We start from the raw sequence: 14,392 nt of genomic DNA, 5'->3' as shown, positions 1-14,392 counted from the left end.
AAATTGTAACAAGCCATCCAGTTAAAGGCAATTTAAAAGAGTGAAAACAATCCTTGTCTCAACTGATTCTTTACCTTGTAACAGAAAAATAATAATCAAAAATAAATTGCTCAGAGAAAACTAACTTTAAGGGCAGCAACAATGCACAGTTCAGGAAAAAAGAGTACAGTGCAAGTATTGATGATTTACATCAGAAATACTCAACATGTGAACATTGAAAAATGAAGACACAGAATTGCATGTTAATGTGTTAATGATCCATTTGACTTTTTAACCAAGGCCCATCAAAAATTGTTCAATATTTATGAAAGTATTCTGTATGACACAAAACTTATTTTAATGTTGATTTCTAACATTCCTTAACAGTTCTCTGAAAGAGCAGATTGTAACTGAAAGTTTCTCATCTTGTTTAATTAGAATAAAGTAACCACATATATTTCACTCCATAGGAACTGCTCATCTCCAGGAATAAAAGTGAGTGTTGCTTAAAAGAAACAATAACAACCAACTTTATCTCTGTTCATTGTAACCTCACTCCTGAAAAAGGAAAATAACACTGGAAGATTTGTTGCTCTAAAAGTAAACAGAAAGTTTTGGGTGTGGCCTTAGTATGTGTTGGGATAATAGTCTTACAACTGCAGAGTGATGGTTTTGTTGAAAAGCCTGCCTTAAAGTACAGAAAATATCCATAGCTAAACAGGTAACAAACTTATTCACAAACATGAGAAGTAGTAGTTGACTTATCAGCATTATGGTGTTCAATAAAAGCACTATGCCTTTTCAAAATTACATAAACAAAGAATGCTATGGTGAACGTGAAAGGTGACTAACATATCTGTAAGTATTATTATCTCTTAACCAACCAGTTAGAAATCCTATTTGAATAGTAATTTTGTTTATAATTCCTCTTAAAGTGAGGCAGAAATAACCTTTTTCATTACTGAGGAGCTATAACATGTTTCATTATTTAGGTGACTGCCACATAAGTTAAAGCACACAAACAATATGGGTTGACTGGTAACAGTGAATTTGGTTATCATTTATTATGCACTTCTAATGTTAAACCAAAGGATGTACTAACTGTAAAGATTATGCCTGCTTAGCCATTGTTTTAGTTTACTAATGTAAAGACAAAGATTTCTTATGATACAACAATCCATTTGGGAATTCCTGATTTGACACTGATAATATACTCAAAAAGCAGCCTGGAAGTAATTTGAGGAGATTCAGACTATCCTAACTCATTTCATTGATCAATAAGGAACATTCCACCCACGCATCTCAACTCCCTACTCCTGAGATCTTCCCATTATTTGGAAAAAAGCAGGGTTCAAATGAGACAGGCTAGACAAAAAGAGTGAGGAGTGTGTATGCAGATACAATCAGTTGGGTGATTGAAGATCAGGGTAGCATTTTGGTACTTTATACAATACTTTCCAGCTGTTGAGCTGAAACAGTGGTCAGTCACTTAATTCTTTATTCAGCTGGCAAGCCAAATAAGATGATAATGGAAGAGAAAATAGATGAGAAAGAACTCAAGTGGAAATGTCTTGCAATGAGACAGAAATTACTCTGGAAAGGCCTGAAGAAAGATGAGTACTAAGTGCAGCAGGAAAAGCTACTGAAAGGATTCAGGATAAATGAGGTCATTTGCACTCTGGTATAGGCAACGCAGGTTAAAATGAAGATATAATGGAAATGCTTTGATATGTTGCCAAATGGGCACAACAAATATATCAGTCCTGAACATCCAGGCAACAAACTCAATTGTTCTTTTTCTTGATAAAAGTACAAAATAAACACCGGTATGCTGATAAGAATATTCACAAAAATTATATTTTTCTATAATTATTCACATAGCTATAATTAGATACTGTACTCTGATTTTCAATTAATTGATTTCATGCAATATCCTTGATTAATTAATGTACTCTCAGACCACCAATTTACAAGTCCAGATTGGGCCCGCTTATGGGCTGGTCACACCACCTGGTTGACTCCCTTCCATAGCTTTATCCACTTGAAATCTTTAGTGACCAATCAGTTCCCTATGGACAGGCACATGTTAGAACATGAGTGGAAACATTATTTAATTGTTTATGTTTGGTTGTATTTTAGTGGGGCAACATGGTAGTATATAACTGAAGTTTTACTTAAGTAATTGATCAACTATTTTTCTTTATTTCTTCAGAACTATGGATTTTAGGAAAGTTAGTGGTGAAAGGTATAATATGACATACTGGAAGTTCGTGCCTAGCACTCAAATTATAAGATGTCCAAGTATCTAATTAGTTATTCTATTGCTTTACAGCTATTCCCCTGAGAATAAATACCCTTCAGACCAGGAAGATGCATTTAATTTTTTAATGCACATACGACAAAGCCAGACACTATATTTAAAGGTAAATCTCTTTTTAAAAAGCCATCAGACCTAGAGATTTTTATATAAACATCAACTTTACTAGATACTTTTCTAAGTAAATAGAGTTGAAAACTTGAAATGGTCTTTGGCAGCAGAGTAGTGTGCTGTTATAATACTTGCAAATACTGTACATGTCTAATGAAAGTTGTAAGAATAGCAAATTTTATATACCATCTCAGCAGACAGCCAAAGGGCTGTTTTGTGTTTGTAATAAATACTACAACAGTGATAGTTGGGTATGTTTTACCTGCATCATTTTAACATAATGGAAAGATTTTTTCATACTAATTTGAAAATGACTTTATGAGTTAAAAGGGCAATGGGAAATTATTTTATCAAGCAACTAATCTTGCATAAAATGAATTGCATTAATTCTTCACAGTTATGCAACTAAAAAAATATTTTTGAGTAAAGCATGGTAATGATTATCTCCTGTTATTCCAGAAATGCAACTGGAATGAATCATCCTTAAGTAATTTGATATAAGTGACGTAAGAGGATGGCTGGACAATTTGTTTTGAAGGAACATGGTAGATCTTAAACACTCTTTTTAACATAGGACAGTACCAAAAAGGAATTAGTCTTTGGCCCAAGTAATCCCATCTTCTTGCATCTGGTGTATAACCCTTCATTCCCACCTTTCAGGTGTCTGTCCAAATGCCTATTAAATATTGCTGTTGTCTGAATCCACCACCTCCCCTAGGAGTACACTTCAGGTATCTGCTACTCTCTGTTTAAAAACTAAACTTGTATCATAAATCTCCTTCAAATGCTGATGAACCAGGATGTTGGAGTCCAGTCTACAATGCCTTGAAAGTGGATAGTTTGGGGAAGAAGGCATATGGCAGTTTCCTCAAAGAAAATAAGTATCAGGATGTTATACCACAGTTTTACAGACACTGGTATTGTATGTATGTACTTCTACATGCCAGGTTATTGGAAGGATGTGATTGCAATGGAAAGACTGCAGAGGGGGTTGCCTAGATTTGAGGACATTAGTTATGGTTAGAGATTGCATACGCTGAGTTTGTATTAGCCCTGGAGTGAAAAAGATTGAATGGTGGCTTCATAGAAGTGTATCAAATTATGAGAACCAGAGCTAGGTTAGTCAAAATGTTTTCCCATAGTAGTGGTATCAAAGACAAGGTGAGCGGTAGAAAAATTAAAGGGACCTTAGAAGTATGTTTCTTTGTACACAGAGAGCAGTTGATATCTGTATCGTGCTGCCAGTGGAGGTAATGGAATCAGATATTGTTAAAAGGCATTTAGATAGACACTTAAACTGCAGACAGTGAGATTGTGGGCACCATTATTTGTGGTGACTAACTCCTGTTTTAAAATACGAGCAGGACCTGTCAGGACTATCTGCAAAGCTTCAGATTGTTGTGCTATTAGGCACTTGGTAGGGCCAATATAAAGAAATTAGGTTTAAGTGGAGCAACCATGTTGGAGTTAGAGTGGGGCTGAGGCTTTGGCTCAAGAGACTTCAGCGAGAGAGGCAGAAGCTAAGTTGAGCTTTCTCTTTCATTCTTTATTAGTTCCTATCTAGATAGTGAGAATTGATTCCAGGGCAGTGGTGTGCTCCTTTTGCAAGAACTGAAAGATCTCCAGCCACTGAAGTCCTAGAAAGCAGTTTTCATTGGGACAACATGCGTCTGCTTTTGTAAAAAGAGCCTTTGCAAAGTGCCAAACATATATGAACTACTAAAATTTCCAAATAATGGAGGGCAGATATACATTGCACGCTGTCAGATCCTTTTGTGCATGTCCGTGGCCATGGTAGTAAATCAGGCGCATGGTAAGCCCAAACTAAAATGTGTATATTCTCTGACTTTTTAAAAAATTCATTTCAAATTTTTCCTTCAAATTAGTTATGTAGTGCATAAAACATGGTCATGCATGATCCAATTTAAATAGACATATATAATAATTGTGTGTTTATGTATGTGTGTATATGTGTAAAATGCGGGCTTTCAACATGTTTCGATCAATTAATGAGATAGGTCATCTCATTTCTTTAATATCATGTAGGTTTTGGCAAATATGCAAGATAATAATATTAGTGTCCAAATTATGGTAAGTTCTATATTTTCTCTTTAACAGATGCAAGATGGTTGTGGAGCTTATTCATTAAACTAATTGCAAGACAGCATTTCTATTTTGCCCTTGCCAACAACATGCTAACTTTTCAACTAGATCAATCTATTGGAAGCTTGTATATCTACCTTTACTTGATTATCATTTCATATTCTTTCTCTTAGCATTTAAATTACATTATAGTACTTGCACATTTACTATTTAAATCTCTCTTATTCTAATAACCTTGACCCTGATTTTCAATCTGGACAAGACAGAACTGTGGAGAACCAGCACAAAGGATGGGGGGGGGGGGGGGGGTGGTTACAGGCATTATGGCCAAATTGGATTAAATCAAATAGCACAACTAAATAACTAAATGATCATTCATTAGCAGTGAGTCATTTGTCTCAGGTACTTTGGCAAGAACCAGAATTCACTTATATGGCATGGAGAAGCATTCCTGTTCTTCCAGGACAATAAGGAAACAAAAATATGCATAAACCTGCATTTTGTTTGCCATAAAAAGATGAAGTTTTTCTGGTTAGTAATGTATATTATGTCACTTGGTATGTTTCATATTTGAGTAGGATTCCACCAGCTTGTGTCCTTGAATTTAAATTTAAATTCACATTTGGCTAAATTTGAGCAAAAAAGTATTTGTCAAATTCTTGCTCAAATTTAGCCAAATGTGAATTAATGCCTATCTTTACTGTTTGTGGCCTGTTGATCAAGAAGACAAGGAGAGGCTGGAGTTGATATGTATCACAACAAGCTTCCCAGAAATCAGTTCAATGAAAATCTACTCTTTGGTGTTTTGTTCTTTAATTGCTTGTGTTTCTCTAGATGTCATTTTGTGTATTGTGAAGTGTATAATCTTAATAATTTTAACCACATTATTATTTTTTAAAAGCAAATAGAATGTCTTTAGAAATAACACAGATAAAATATATTGGCTTACTTAGAGTGGTTAAAAAATCCAAAGAATTGCAAACAAAGTTTATGCTTTATTATTTCTGTTATGCAATAACTGTAACCTAATGTGTGGAATTTTTGTTCTTTGTTGGGATTTTCTTTCTGGGTTGACATTCAGTACATCCTAAACATCTGAACAACTAGTTTGGTGACTAAGTTGGGAAAAAAAATGAAATCTGTTTATTTCTTACTTCTTAAAGGTATCCACAAAGTCCACTCTGACACACAGCAATTTTCCTGCCAGTTTACATGAAAATATTTACAGTGTTTCCACTGACTTCCAATGACAGTTTCTCTGACCCAGAAGTATACTAAGTAAAAACATTCTATGATAGCCTTGAGTATTTTTGAAATTAACCTTTTGTTTTATTTTGAATTCTAAAATCAATGGCTGTAGTTCAAAAACAAATTGAACTTGTGCTACTGTTTTGCTCTTCTAATATTTAAATAGAATCACTGTCATGAGATATTGCAGAAAGCTACTTGAGGCCATCTATGACTTGCAACTTAAAATGGAAATTACTGAGAAGGTTTTGTAATGCTTACACAGGAAGATTCATCAACAGTCCTGACTTGCAGTCATTGACCTTTGGGCGCCATGACAACATAGCAGTTAGCACGGTGCTATTGCATTTCAGGGTGTCAGATTGTTCAACACTGGAATGCTTTGTAAGGAATGTGGAATCCATGTATTTTTCTGGGTGTTCTGGTTTCCTCCCAAAGTCCAAAGGTGTATTGGCTAGTAGGTTAATTGATCTTTGTAAATTGTCTCAGGACTAGGTTAGGGTTAAATTGGGGGTTGCTGGACATTGTGCCTCGAAGGGCCTACTCCTAACTATATCTCTAAATAATAAACTCGAAGATGGCGATGGGTGATCTTCTGTTACAATGTGAGGTGGAAGTACACCCAGAATGCTTTGTGGTAGGAGTCGAGCATCTTCACCCAGCAACACCGAGTGGATGGCTCTGTATGATCACATCTGGACAATGCGCGAGTTTACAAGATGATGTTGAAGAATCCGTGGTGAATTGCTGTAATGCATCTTGTAGATGATTCACAGTGCAATCAGGTCTCCTGGTGATGAGAGAAGTGAATGTTTGTGGTGATTTGTCACCATCTAATCTAGGAGACTGTCTTATCCCTGCAAAGTGATGAATTTCCTAAGTGCTGCTGGAGTTGCATTCATTCAAGAATGTAAAAGCTTGCCATCGTATCTCTACCTTATAAATTAATGGTCCAGGAAGAAACTAACCCATGCATACATAAGCAAAGTACTGGGGAGTGCCTGTTGGTTTGCTTACAAAATGAGGGTCAGGCGATTAATCTCTCACTACTGAACTGCTCTTGCACAGCCAGTGATCATTAGGGTGTTAAGGGTAGGAAATTTACTACTGGCGATGTCATTGATTATCAAAGGAAGTTTTTTTTAAACCTATTTGCATTTTGTGACACAAATGTTACTTATTGGGACAAATACGAATTTTGTTCAGGCCTGTTGTTCATATCGAATGTATGTGAACCTAGAGTTTTTCACCGTTATTGTCTGAAGCACTGTGAATGGAACCTCTTGCAGCTCAGCCATCCCCAGGTATTATATCTTCAGTTCCCCCATAGACCAGAAGTATTCAAGTCATAAAGCACGTACCGCCAGGCTCAAGGACAGCCTCTCCCCTGCTGTTTTTAAGACTACTGAATGGTTCCCTAGTATGATAAGATGGACACTTGACCTCACAATATATCTCATAATGATCTTGTACCTTATTAACTACCTGCACTGCACTTTCTCCATAGCTGTTACACTTTATTCTCCATTCTATTATTGTTTTATATTGTACAACTTCAATGCACTGTAATCAATTTTCCTGTATGGAGAGTGCAAAACATACTTTTCACTGTACCTAAGTGTGTCAATGCTGAGCAATGATGCTGGAGGCCCTCTCCAGGGCGCAAGTCTGGGCAGGAAGATTTGAAGAACCGGCTGTTGAGTCCAAAGGAAGGGCAAGCGCTGATAAACCTTGGCTAAGTACATGTGACAATAATAAACTGATTCCAATACACTCGGAGATTATTTGCAAATGCTCCCACTTAAGACTTTGTGGTGGGGCAGGTCCATTACTGAAGAGTTTGCAAATGTGTTTGGGCATTTTATAATGCTCCTGTTATTTTTTTTGTGTGGCTGATTGATTTCAAACAACAAAATTGTTTTGACAATTGTGACTCCAATGAATAGAGTATTCTCGCTAGTTCCTGTGAGTTATTTTTTTTTTGGTGCTCCTCAATTCTTAGTAAAATGCTGCCTGTAAAAATGTAAAAAGCCTTTTTTTGTCTAGCGAAACTTGGAGGCTACAGAAGGCTGAAACATTGACCATCTCTTTGCCCTTGTGAACACTGCTTAACCCGTTGAGGTACTCTATCAGTTTGTTTTTTGCTTTCTTTAAATACATGTTTGGAGCAAGTCTATAAAATTCTAAGTAAATTTATTATCAAGGTACATATATATCACTATATACAACCCTGAGATTTGTTTTCTTGTGGGCATACAAAGTAAATCCAAGAAACACAATAGAATCAATGAAAGACCATACCCAACAGAACAAACAACCAATGTGCAATGGACAACAAACTCTGCAAATACAAATGAGGGAGGGGGATAAAAGCAATTCATTTTGAGAACATGAGATGAAAGTGAGTCCTTAGGTTGTGCGAACAGTTCAGTGATGGGACGAATGAAGTTGAGTGATGCTATCCACTTTGGTTGAAGAGCCTGATGGTTGAAGGGTAATAACTGTTCCTGAACCTAGTGGTGTGGTACTTGATGATGGATGCTGATTTCCTATGACAGCACTCCATGTTATGAGTTCTGGGCCCAAAATGCCCTGGGTTTAGTAAGACCACCAGTGTGATAGAGATGCTTAAAGTGGGGTCTGGGATATTGAATCTGTGAAGATGCATGTATTAGGCTGGTAGTTGGGTCATTCCTTGAGACTGCTCTTCCAATACACATGTCCGTATAAGGATTTTACATGGTTTAAAAGATTGGGAGTGCCTTAATCTTCACCATATCCATTTCTGAGGTTGTTGCTAGGTAGCTTGTCCATTTTTGCTCTTAGAACATAGAACACAGAACAGTATAGGCCCTTTTTTTAATTAAGTGCAATTGTGAATAATTGCCAGATCAGAAATGCTGATCAAGTCAACTGGTTCCCAATCAGATGGTTCACTGTTGCTCAGCGATAGAATATAAAAATATTCATTATGTACAATTTGGCCCACAATGTTGTTTTCATGCCAACCTCAGTCTAATCCAAGATCGAACTAACCTTCCTTCCCACACAACTCTCAAATTTCATTCATGTATGTGCTTTTTCTAAGAGTCTTTTAAATGTCCGTAATGCATCTGCCTCTACCACCACTCCTGATGTGTCCCATGCACTTACCATGCTCAATGTGTAAAACATTGACACATTGTAAAGATGTGAAGATGTATTTTACATCTTTGTAAATATGAATTGCCATCTCTTGAATGTGTGGAAGGAGCTAGACTAAGAGCTAGGGGTTCCGAACCTGGGGTCCATGACATAAAAAAGGTTGGGAACCCCTGGGCTAGATAAACAGTAGCTTCAGTCTGCCTATCAGCTTCCTTCATGGGATCACTAAACAATTACCTAGTTATTACCTTGTTGATGCTTGATGTAGGAAAGTAACTATATTTCAAAATCCCTTCACTAACTATTAAGCAGTTTTGGACTCGTTGAAAGTATGAAAGAAGCTATTTCTTAAGTTTCTGAAACATACAGTTAACTATTTAAATTGAGTGGTTAGGAAGAACAACTTAATTAATTTGAGTTATGTTCTGATGTCCTTTGTATTAATCAAGTTGAGATTATGGAGACAAATTAGAATAGCGGTTAGCATAATGCTATTACAAAACCAGTAACCTGGGTTCAATTTTGCTGCCATCTGTAAGGAGTTTGTGCACTCTCCCCATGGTCATGTGGATTTCTGCACACATTCCCAAGACATAGGTGTTAATAGGTTAATTGGTTGCACTGGTGTAATTGGGTGGCATGGGCTCGTTGGACTGGAAGGGACTGTTACTGTGCTGTATTATTGGGTGGCACAGCATCGTTGAGCTGAAAAGCTGTCAGATTTAGGACTCCTTTCCTTATCAGTCTTGACCACGTTTGCTAGGAGGGAAAATAAACAAACCGCTGGATCTGTAGTATTTAGAAAACATGATTCTCTTATTTAGTTATTTTATAGGAATAGATTAAAATGAGATATTAACATCACAACTGACAAGCATTGTTAGAGTCTTTGAGGCACGTTCTTACTCTTAATTGAAATCAAACTAAACCGGATGTAGAGATAAAACATTCTTTCAATACAGTAGAATTTCTCAGGCATTTTAAACAATTTATTATTAGCATTTAACAGGGTGATTTATTTTTGTATATGATACCACTGCAATGTGCTACAGCAAATCACACAATGTTCCTAAAATTGAAACAGAATGGTTTTCCTTGAGAAAAGAACAATTGGATGATACACATTTAACTACCTTGGAAATTACAATTAGAAACCCTATTACGATTTATTCAAATGTTCTACTTTGTGTTCTAAGTTCATATCTTAGCTGATGGTATATGGATAAAAGCAACAGCTTTAACAATGCTGCATTCATCAGCAAATAAGTCCTGTTTCACCTACGTTTTACCTAAAATTATATTTTAGTTGTGATTGAAAGTTTTAAGATTGTTTTTGCCTTTTTATTACACCCTCAATCTCTAGTTCTAGCTATTCCCAGTTTATACAATTGGTTTCTCTCTTATCTTGTTTGAGTACGTATGATCACTACTTTATCTTGTTTCTACCTTTACCTCCTAGTTAAATGCCTTTACACTGATACTTTTCAATACCAGTATAAACACTCAGTAAGAGAATTCCCACTTTCCTTTTATTGGGTCAGTGGAATTATTTTTCCTTAAAATTAGTGTCCTGTAGATACCAATAAGTTCTATAATGCAATTTTTATATAAAACTGTGAAATATGTATTTTCTTCATCATTTCTGACCACAGATAATTAAACTTCTGTTTTTCCTATCACAATAATTGAAAGAAGTAAAACATATGCTTAATTTATGCTTATTGGAACAACTTGCACTAATTCCTCTGCATCAGAATATACCATCTTTAGGGGAAAAAAAACATGAGTCCCTTAGCTTCTAAATGAAACAATGTCCTGCTTCCTAGCATATTACCATATATCTCAATTATCCTGGGAATGAAAGGGTTAATGTATGAAGAGCATTTGATGGCTCTGGATCTGGATCTGTGCTCACTGGAGTTTAGAAGAATTGGGGGTGGGATTTCATTGAAATCTAACAAGTTTTGAAAGACCTGGACAGAGTGGATGTGTAGAGAATGTTTCCTACAGTGCGGGACTCTAAGGGCAGAGGGCACAGTCTCAGAATACAAGGACATCCCTGAAGAGAGATGAAGAGCAATTTCTTTAGCCAGAGCATGAGGGGTGAATCTGAGAAATTCATTGCTACAGATGGCTGTGGAGGGCAAGCCGTTGGGTATATTTAAAGTGGAGGTTGATAAGTTCCTGATTACTAAAGGTGTCAAAGGTCATGAAGAGAAGGCAGGAGAAATGGAATGGAGACGGATAATAAATCAGCTGCGATGGAAAGGTGGAGCTGACTCAATCAGGTGAATGGCCTAATTCTGCTCCAATGTCTTCTGTCAACTCTTCTCTCTGAAAAAGCACTTCAATGTCACTTGATACTATTTACATTGCTGTTGACTCAGGGTAGTTTATTTCACCCTCAATGTGAGTCAGATTGTGAATAACTTTTATGCTTACTCTTATAAGCATATTACCTATATAGTAATAATTATTTTCTCTTTGCAATCTATAAAACATACGTGTAAAAGCTTTAAAAAGTCCTTTAAATGTTTTCAATGACATCATACTGGATAGCTGCGAATAGTGCAAGTTCAAAGAAAATTATTTTATCGTTATTTGCTGAGTCCTAGTTGTTCATGCATTGGCTAGCATCTGGCCTTGTATCAAAATAACTTACTGGAAATTTCTGTTTGTTGCGGCTAACCTATTTTGCCTTACTTTATTGACTTACAAATGTTTTAATCTGCCGAGACACTTTTAAAATTTTTTTTCCCTGTAGTCATTAACATTCCTTCGACTTACTATGCCTCATTTCAGCAACTGAGTTGTAGTAAGTGTGAATTAGATCTACTTTGGTACTGTAGCTCATCCCGGCACGTGCTCTTTAGTTGGTTCCCTGCAAACCTAATGAGAGTAAGAGTTCTGGTTTCTGAAACATGAAAACAGCACACAGTATTTTAACGGACTTTCAAGTTTTGTGTGTTTTTGTACGTATGCATGAGGGGGAGTCGAATCCCTAAAGACAAATCAATCAATACTTTTTATCTATTTAAATCTCTACTCGATATTTTATTGAAACTTGCTAGCCCTGCAGCTCTTGTGAGCACGACAGCTTTTCTTCCTCTACCAAAACTTTATCGCCTGTTTTGTTTTTCACTTGACCCATGATCTCGTGTTCGAGGGAAGCACGGGTCCTATTTTAGCTGACCCGCTGGCAATTTCAGTGTCTTGTGTCCCGACTGAAGTCCACTGTCACCACTGTGCTTGGGCCTCATGTGACAATCACCTGGCTGTATCGTACTCCAGGTCGGAGTCTGATAGTTTGATGAAGGTGACAGAACAGGTTTACGGTTTGTAATTTTTCCGCTGTTCTTAAACAAAACCTCTTCCTATCTATTTACAAGCATTGGAAGTAGGGAAATAAACACCACCAGGTCACTCACAGAAAGGCCGCAGGGTCGGCGATTCCCTGGCTTTTCGCCTTCCGTGGGTTGGGCCGAAGCCCCCCCCCGTTGCCACAGCAATGAGAGCGGTGCAAGCGCCGGGCCTATCAGATGCGAGTGTACGTCCTGTCAGGACCTGTCTAGCCACCGCTCGCGCCGAGTGGATCCACTGATGCTCTCTTTATTTCCCTTTCCCCTTCCAGGATCTCGAAGCGCTTCCCACCTCCCGCTCCCGCTCCCACTCCCCCCTCCCCCGCCGTAACCTCGGAGGAGTATGGGTAGAAAGCGAGGCTTCGCGGAAGCGCCGGCGGATTCCAAGATGGCGGCGGGGTGCTGTGGAGTGAAGAAGCAGAAACTGTCGAGTTGCTCGTCCTCTTCCACCTCGTCCAACAACTCCAACGAGAACCACTGCAAGGAAGTGAGCCGCTCCAACGGCTTCAGCGGCTGCCCCGGCGGCAGGAGCATGGTGGTCAACTCGGAGATGTGCTGCTTCTGCTTCGACGTCCTGTATTGCCATCTGTACGGATATCAGCCGCCCCGGAGCCCACGATTCACCAACGACCCATAGTAAGTACCCAAACTCCTGGCACTGCCGGCGCATGGCTCCGGAGCTGCTCCCAATCAAGGCTGCATTGTCTTTCGGCTCTCGGTATTTGCATTATTTTAACAATAAATTCAGCGGAGCTTTGATTTGTTCGCTGTGGTTGATCTGTAACAAGTAGTTAAGTAACCCGATTCATTCTCATTTTCATGCGTTTTTTTGTGTATGTGAACTTCACAAACAAAGGAAGCAACTCGCAGAATCCGTGCATTTTTGCCCAAGTTTGTCAAACTTGCCATTCGATTCTGAACGTCCTTGCAACTTTTTAATCTATAGCCTCGAGTTTAGTTTTGACGGGACACTTTTTTTTGTATCCATACGGATTAACTTATGGGAGATTTTAGTCTGAGTCTTCCAAAAGGGGATGTTACCAAGTGACTTTCACCAGTATTTAAAATGCAGATATTATTCTTTTCTAATTGCTTTTCCAATGAAAGCTTTGCGGAGTGAAGTGAGATCCACAGTTGTCCGGCCAGTGAATTTTCTTTTTGTTTTGTTGCTTTCCCCAAGGAAACTCCGAAACCATTCTGCATTATGGTGTCTATTCCCGTTGAGTAATATCACTTTACAGACTTGCAGTTTTAGCTTTTGTCACTGTTACAAATCTGGTTTCGGTAAATAAAGAAAAATTGCAGAATTAGTTAAAATGAACCAGTGTGGTTTTTAGTTACTTTATTGAACTCCAGCGACGTGTAATCTTTCATTGATCAATTTTCACAAGCCAGGTTATGTTCCAGGAATTTTTAGAGTGGAATATTGATTATGCTGTTTTTTTCTAATTTAAGAAATCGCCATTATTTGTGTTGATTTACGATTTTTTTAAAAGTTGCCCTGTTGTTGAAATCGGGTTGTCTGATTACACTTACAGGCGTAAATGAGCGCAATTTTGACAGTTGTTTAGATTTCGTAATGATATTTTGATATCTACTGAACAAGACACAACTGATTTTAAGACGGTTGCTTTGTGCTAAGGTCGTAATGTCCTGTTGCTCTGGAGTGATCTTGATGTTTGAAATGCAGGTTATTATTATCGAATAGATTATATTTTAATGATATGAAAGAAGAAAAATGAACAGTACTTACAAACTGTTTACTTGTCCTGCCTAACGTGAAGTTTACAAGCGTATTGATAAGTATCCTAATGTGTAAAAGTGAATGACTTGGCAATTATTTGCTGTTCGGGAAGGATATGTGATTTTTTTTTCTTCTCTCAATGATATGCGTCATGTTGGAGCTGAAGATCAGTTACTCAGGTGCTTCTTTTGTGAATAAAGTGTTAAATTACACTTATGTAGAATTCTCTGCCCAATGAAGCAGTGGAGGCTACCTCAGCAAATGTATTTAAGACAAGTTTGGATAGATTTTTGCGTAGTGGGGTAATTGAGGATTATGGAGAAAAGGCAGGTAGGTGGAACTGAGTCCTTTGCCAGAATGGTGGAGTGGGCTCCACAGACCAGATGG

At 37.6% G+C, this 14,392-nt stretch overlaps 1 protein-coding gene and 1 long non-coding RNA gene across 3 annotated transcripts in view; one reads left to right on the top strand and one right to left on the bottom strand.

Moving 5' to 3' along the window:
- The window catches only part of LOC132398001 (uncharacterized), a 95,913-nt gene extending 83,350 nt beyond the window's left edge, over positions 1 to 12,563 (bottom strand). Inside the window, exon 1 of the long non-coding RNA XR_009513503.1 lies at positions 12,331 to 12,563. This is a non-coding gene — a long non-coding RNA (uncharacterized LOC132398001). The remainder of the gene's footprint in view (positions 1 to 12,330) is intronic.
- A 4-nt stretch (positions 12,564 to 12,567) lies between these two features.
- LOC132398000 (nuclear protein AMMECR1-like) overlaps positions 12,568 to 14,392 on the top strand; it is an 87,641-nt gene continuing 85,816 nt past the window's right edge. The window contains exon 1 of one of the 2 annotated variants that reach the window (XM_059976874.1): positions 12,568 to 12,897. In XM_059976874.1, the coding sequence (XP_059832857.1) occupies positions 12,605 to 12,897 (293 nt within the window). In that variant the 5' untranslated portion in view covers positions 12,568 to 12,604. The remainder of the gene's footprint in view (positions 12,898 to 14,392) is intronic. The other variant, XM_059976875.1, reaches the window with a different exon arrangement.

Source organism: Hypanus sabinus, chromosome 8 (assembly GCF_030144855.1).
Source record: "Hypanus sabinus isolate sHypSab1 chromosome 8, sHypSab1.hap1, whole genome shotgun sequence".
NCBI lineage: Eukaryota > Metazoa > Chordata > Chondrichthyes > Myliobatiformes > Dasyatidae > Hypanus > Hypanus sabinus.
Note: the sequence above shows the minus strand (reverse complement) of the source record. Positions and strands in the feature narration are given on the sequence as shown.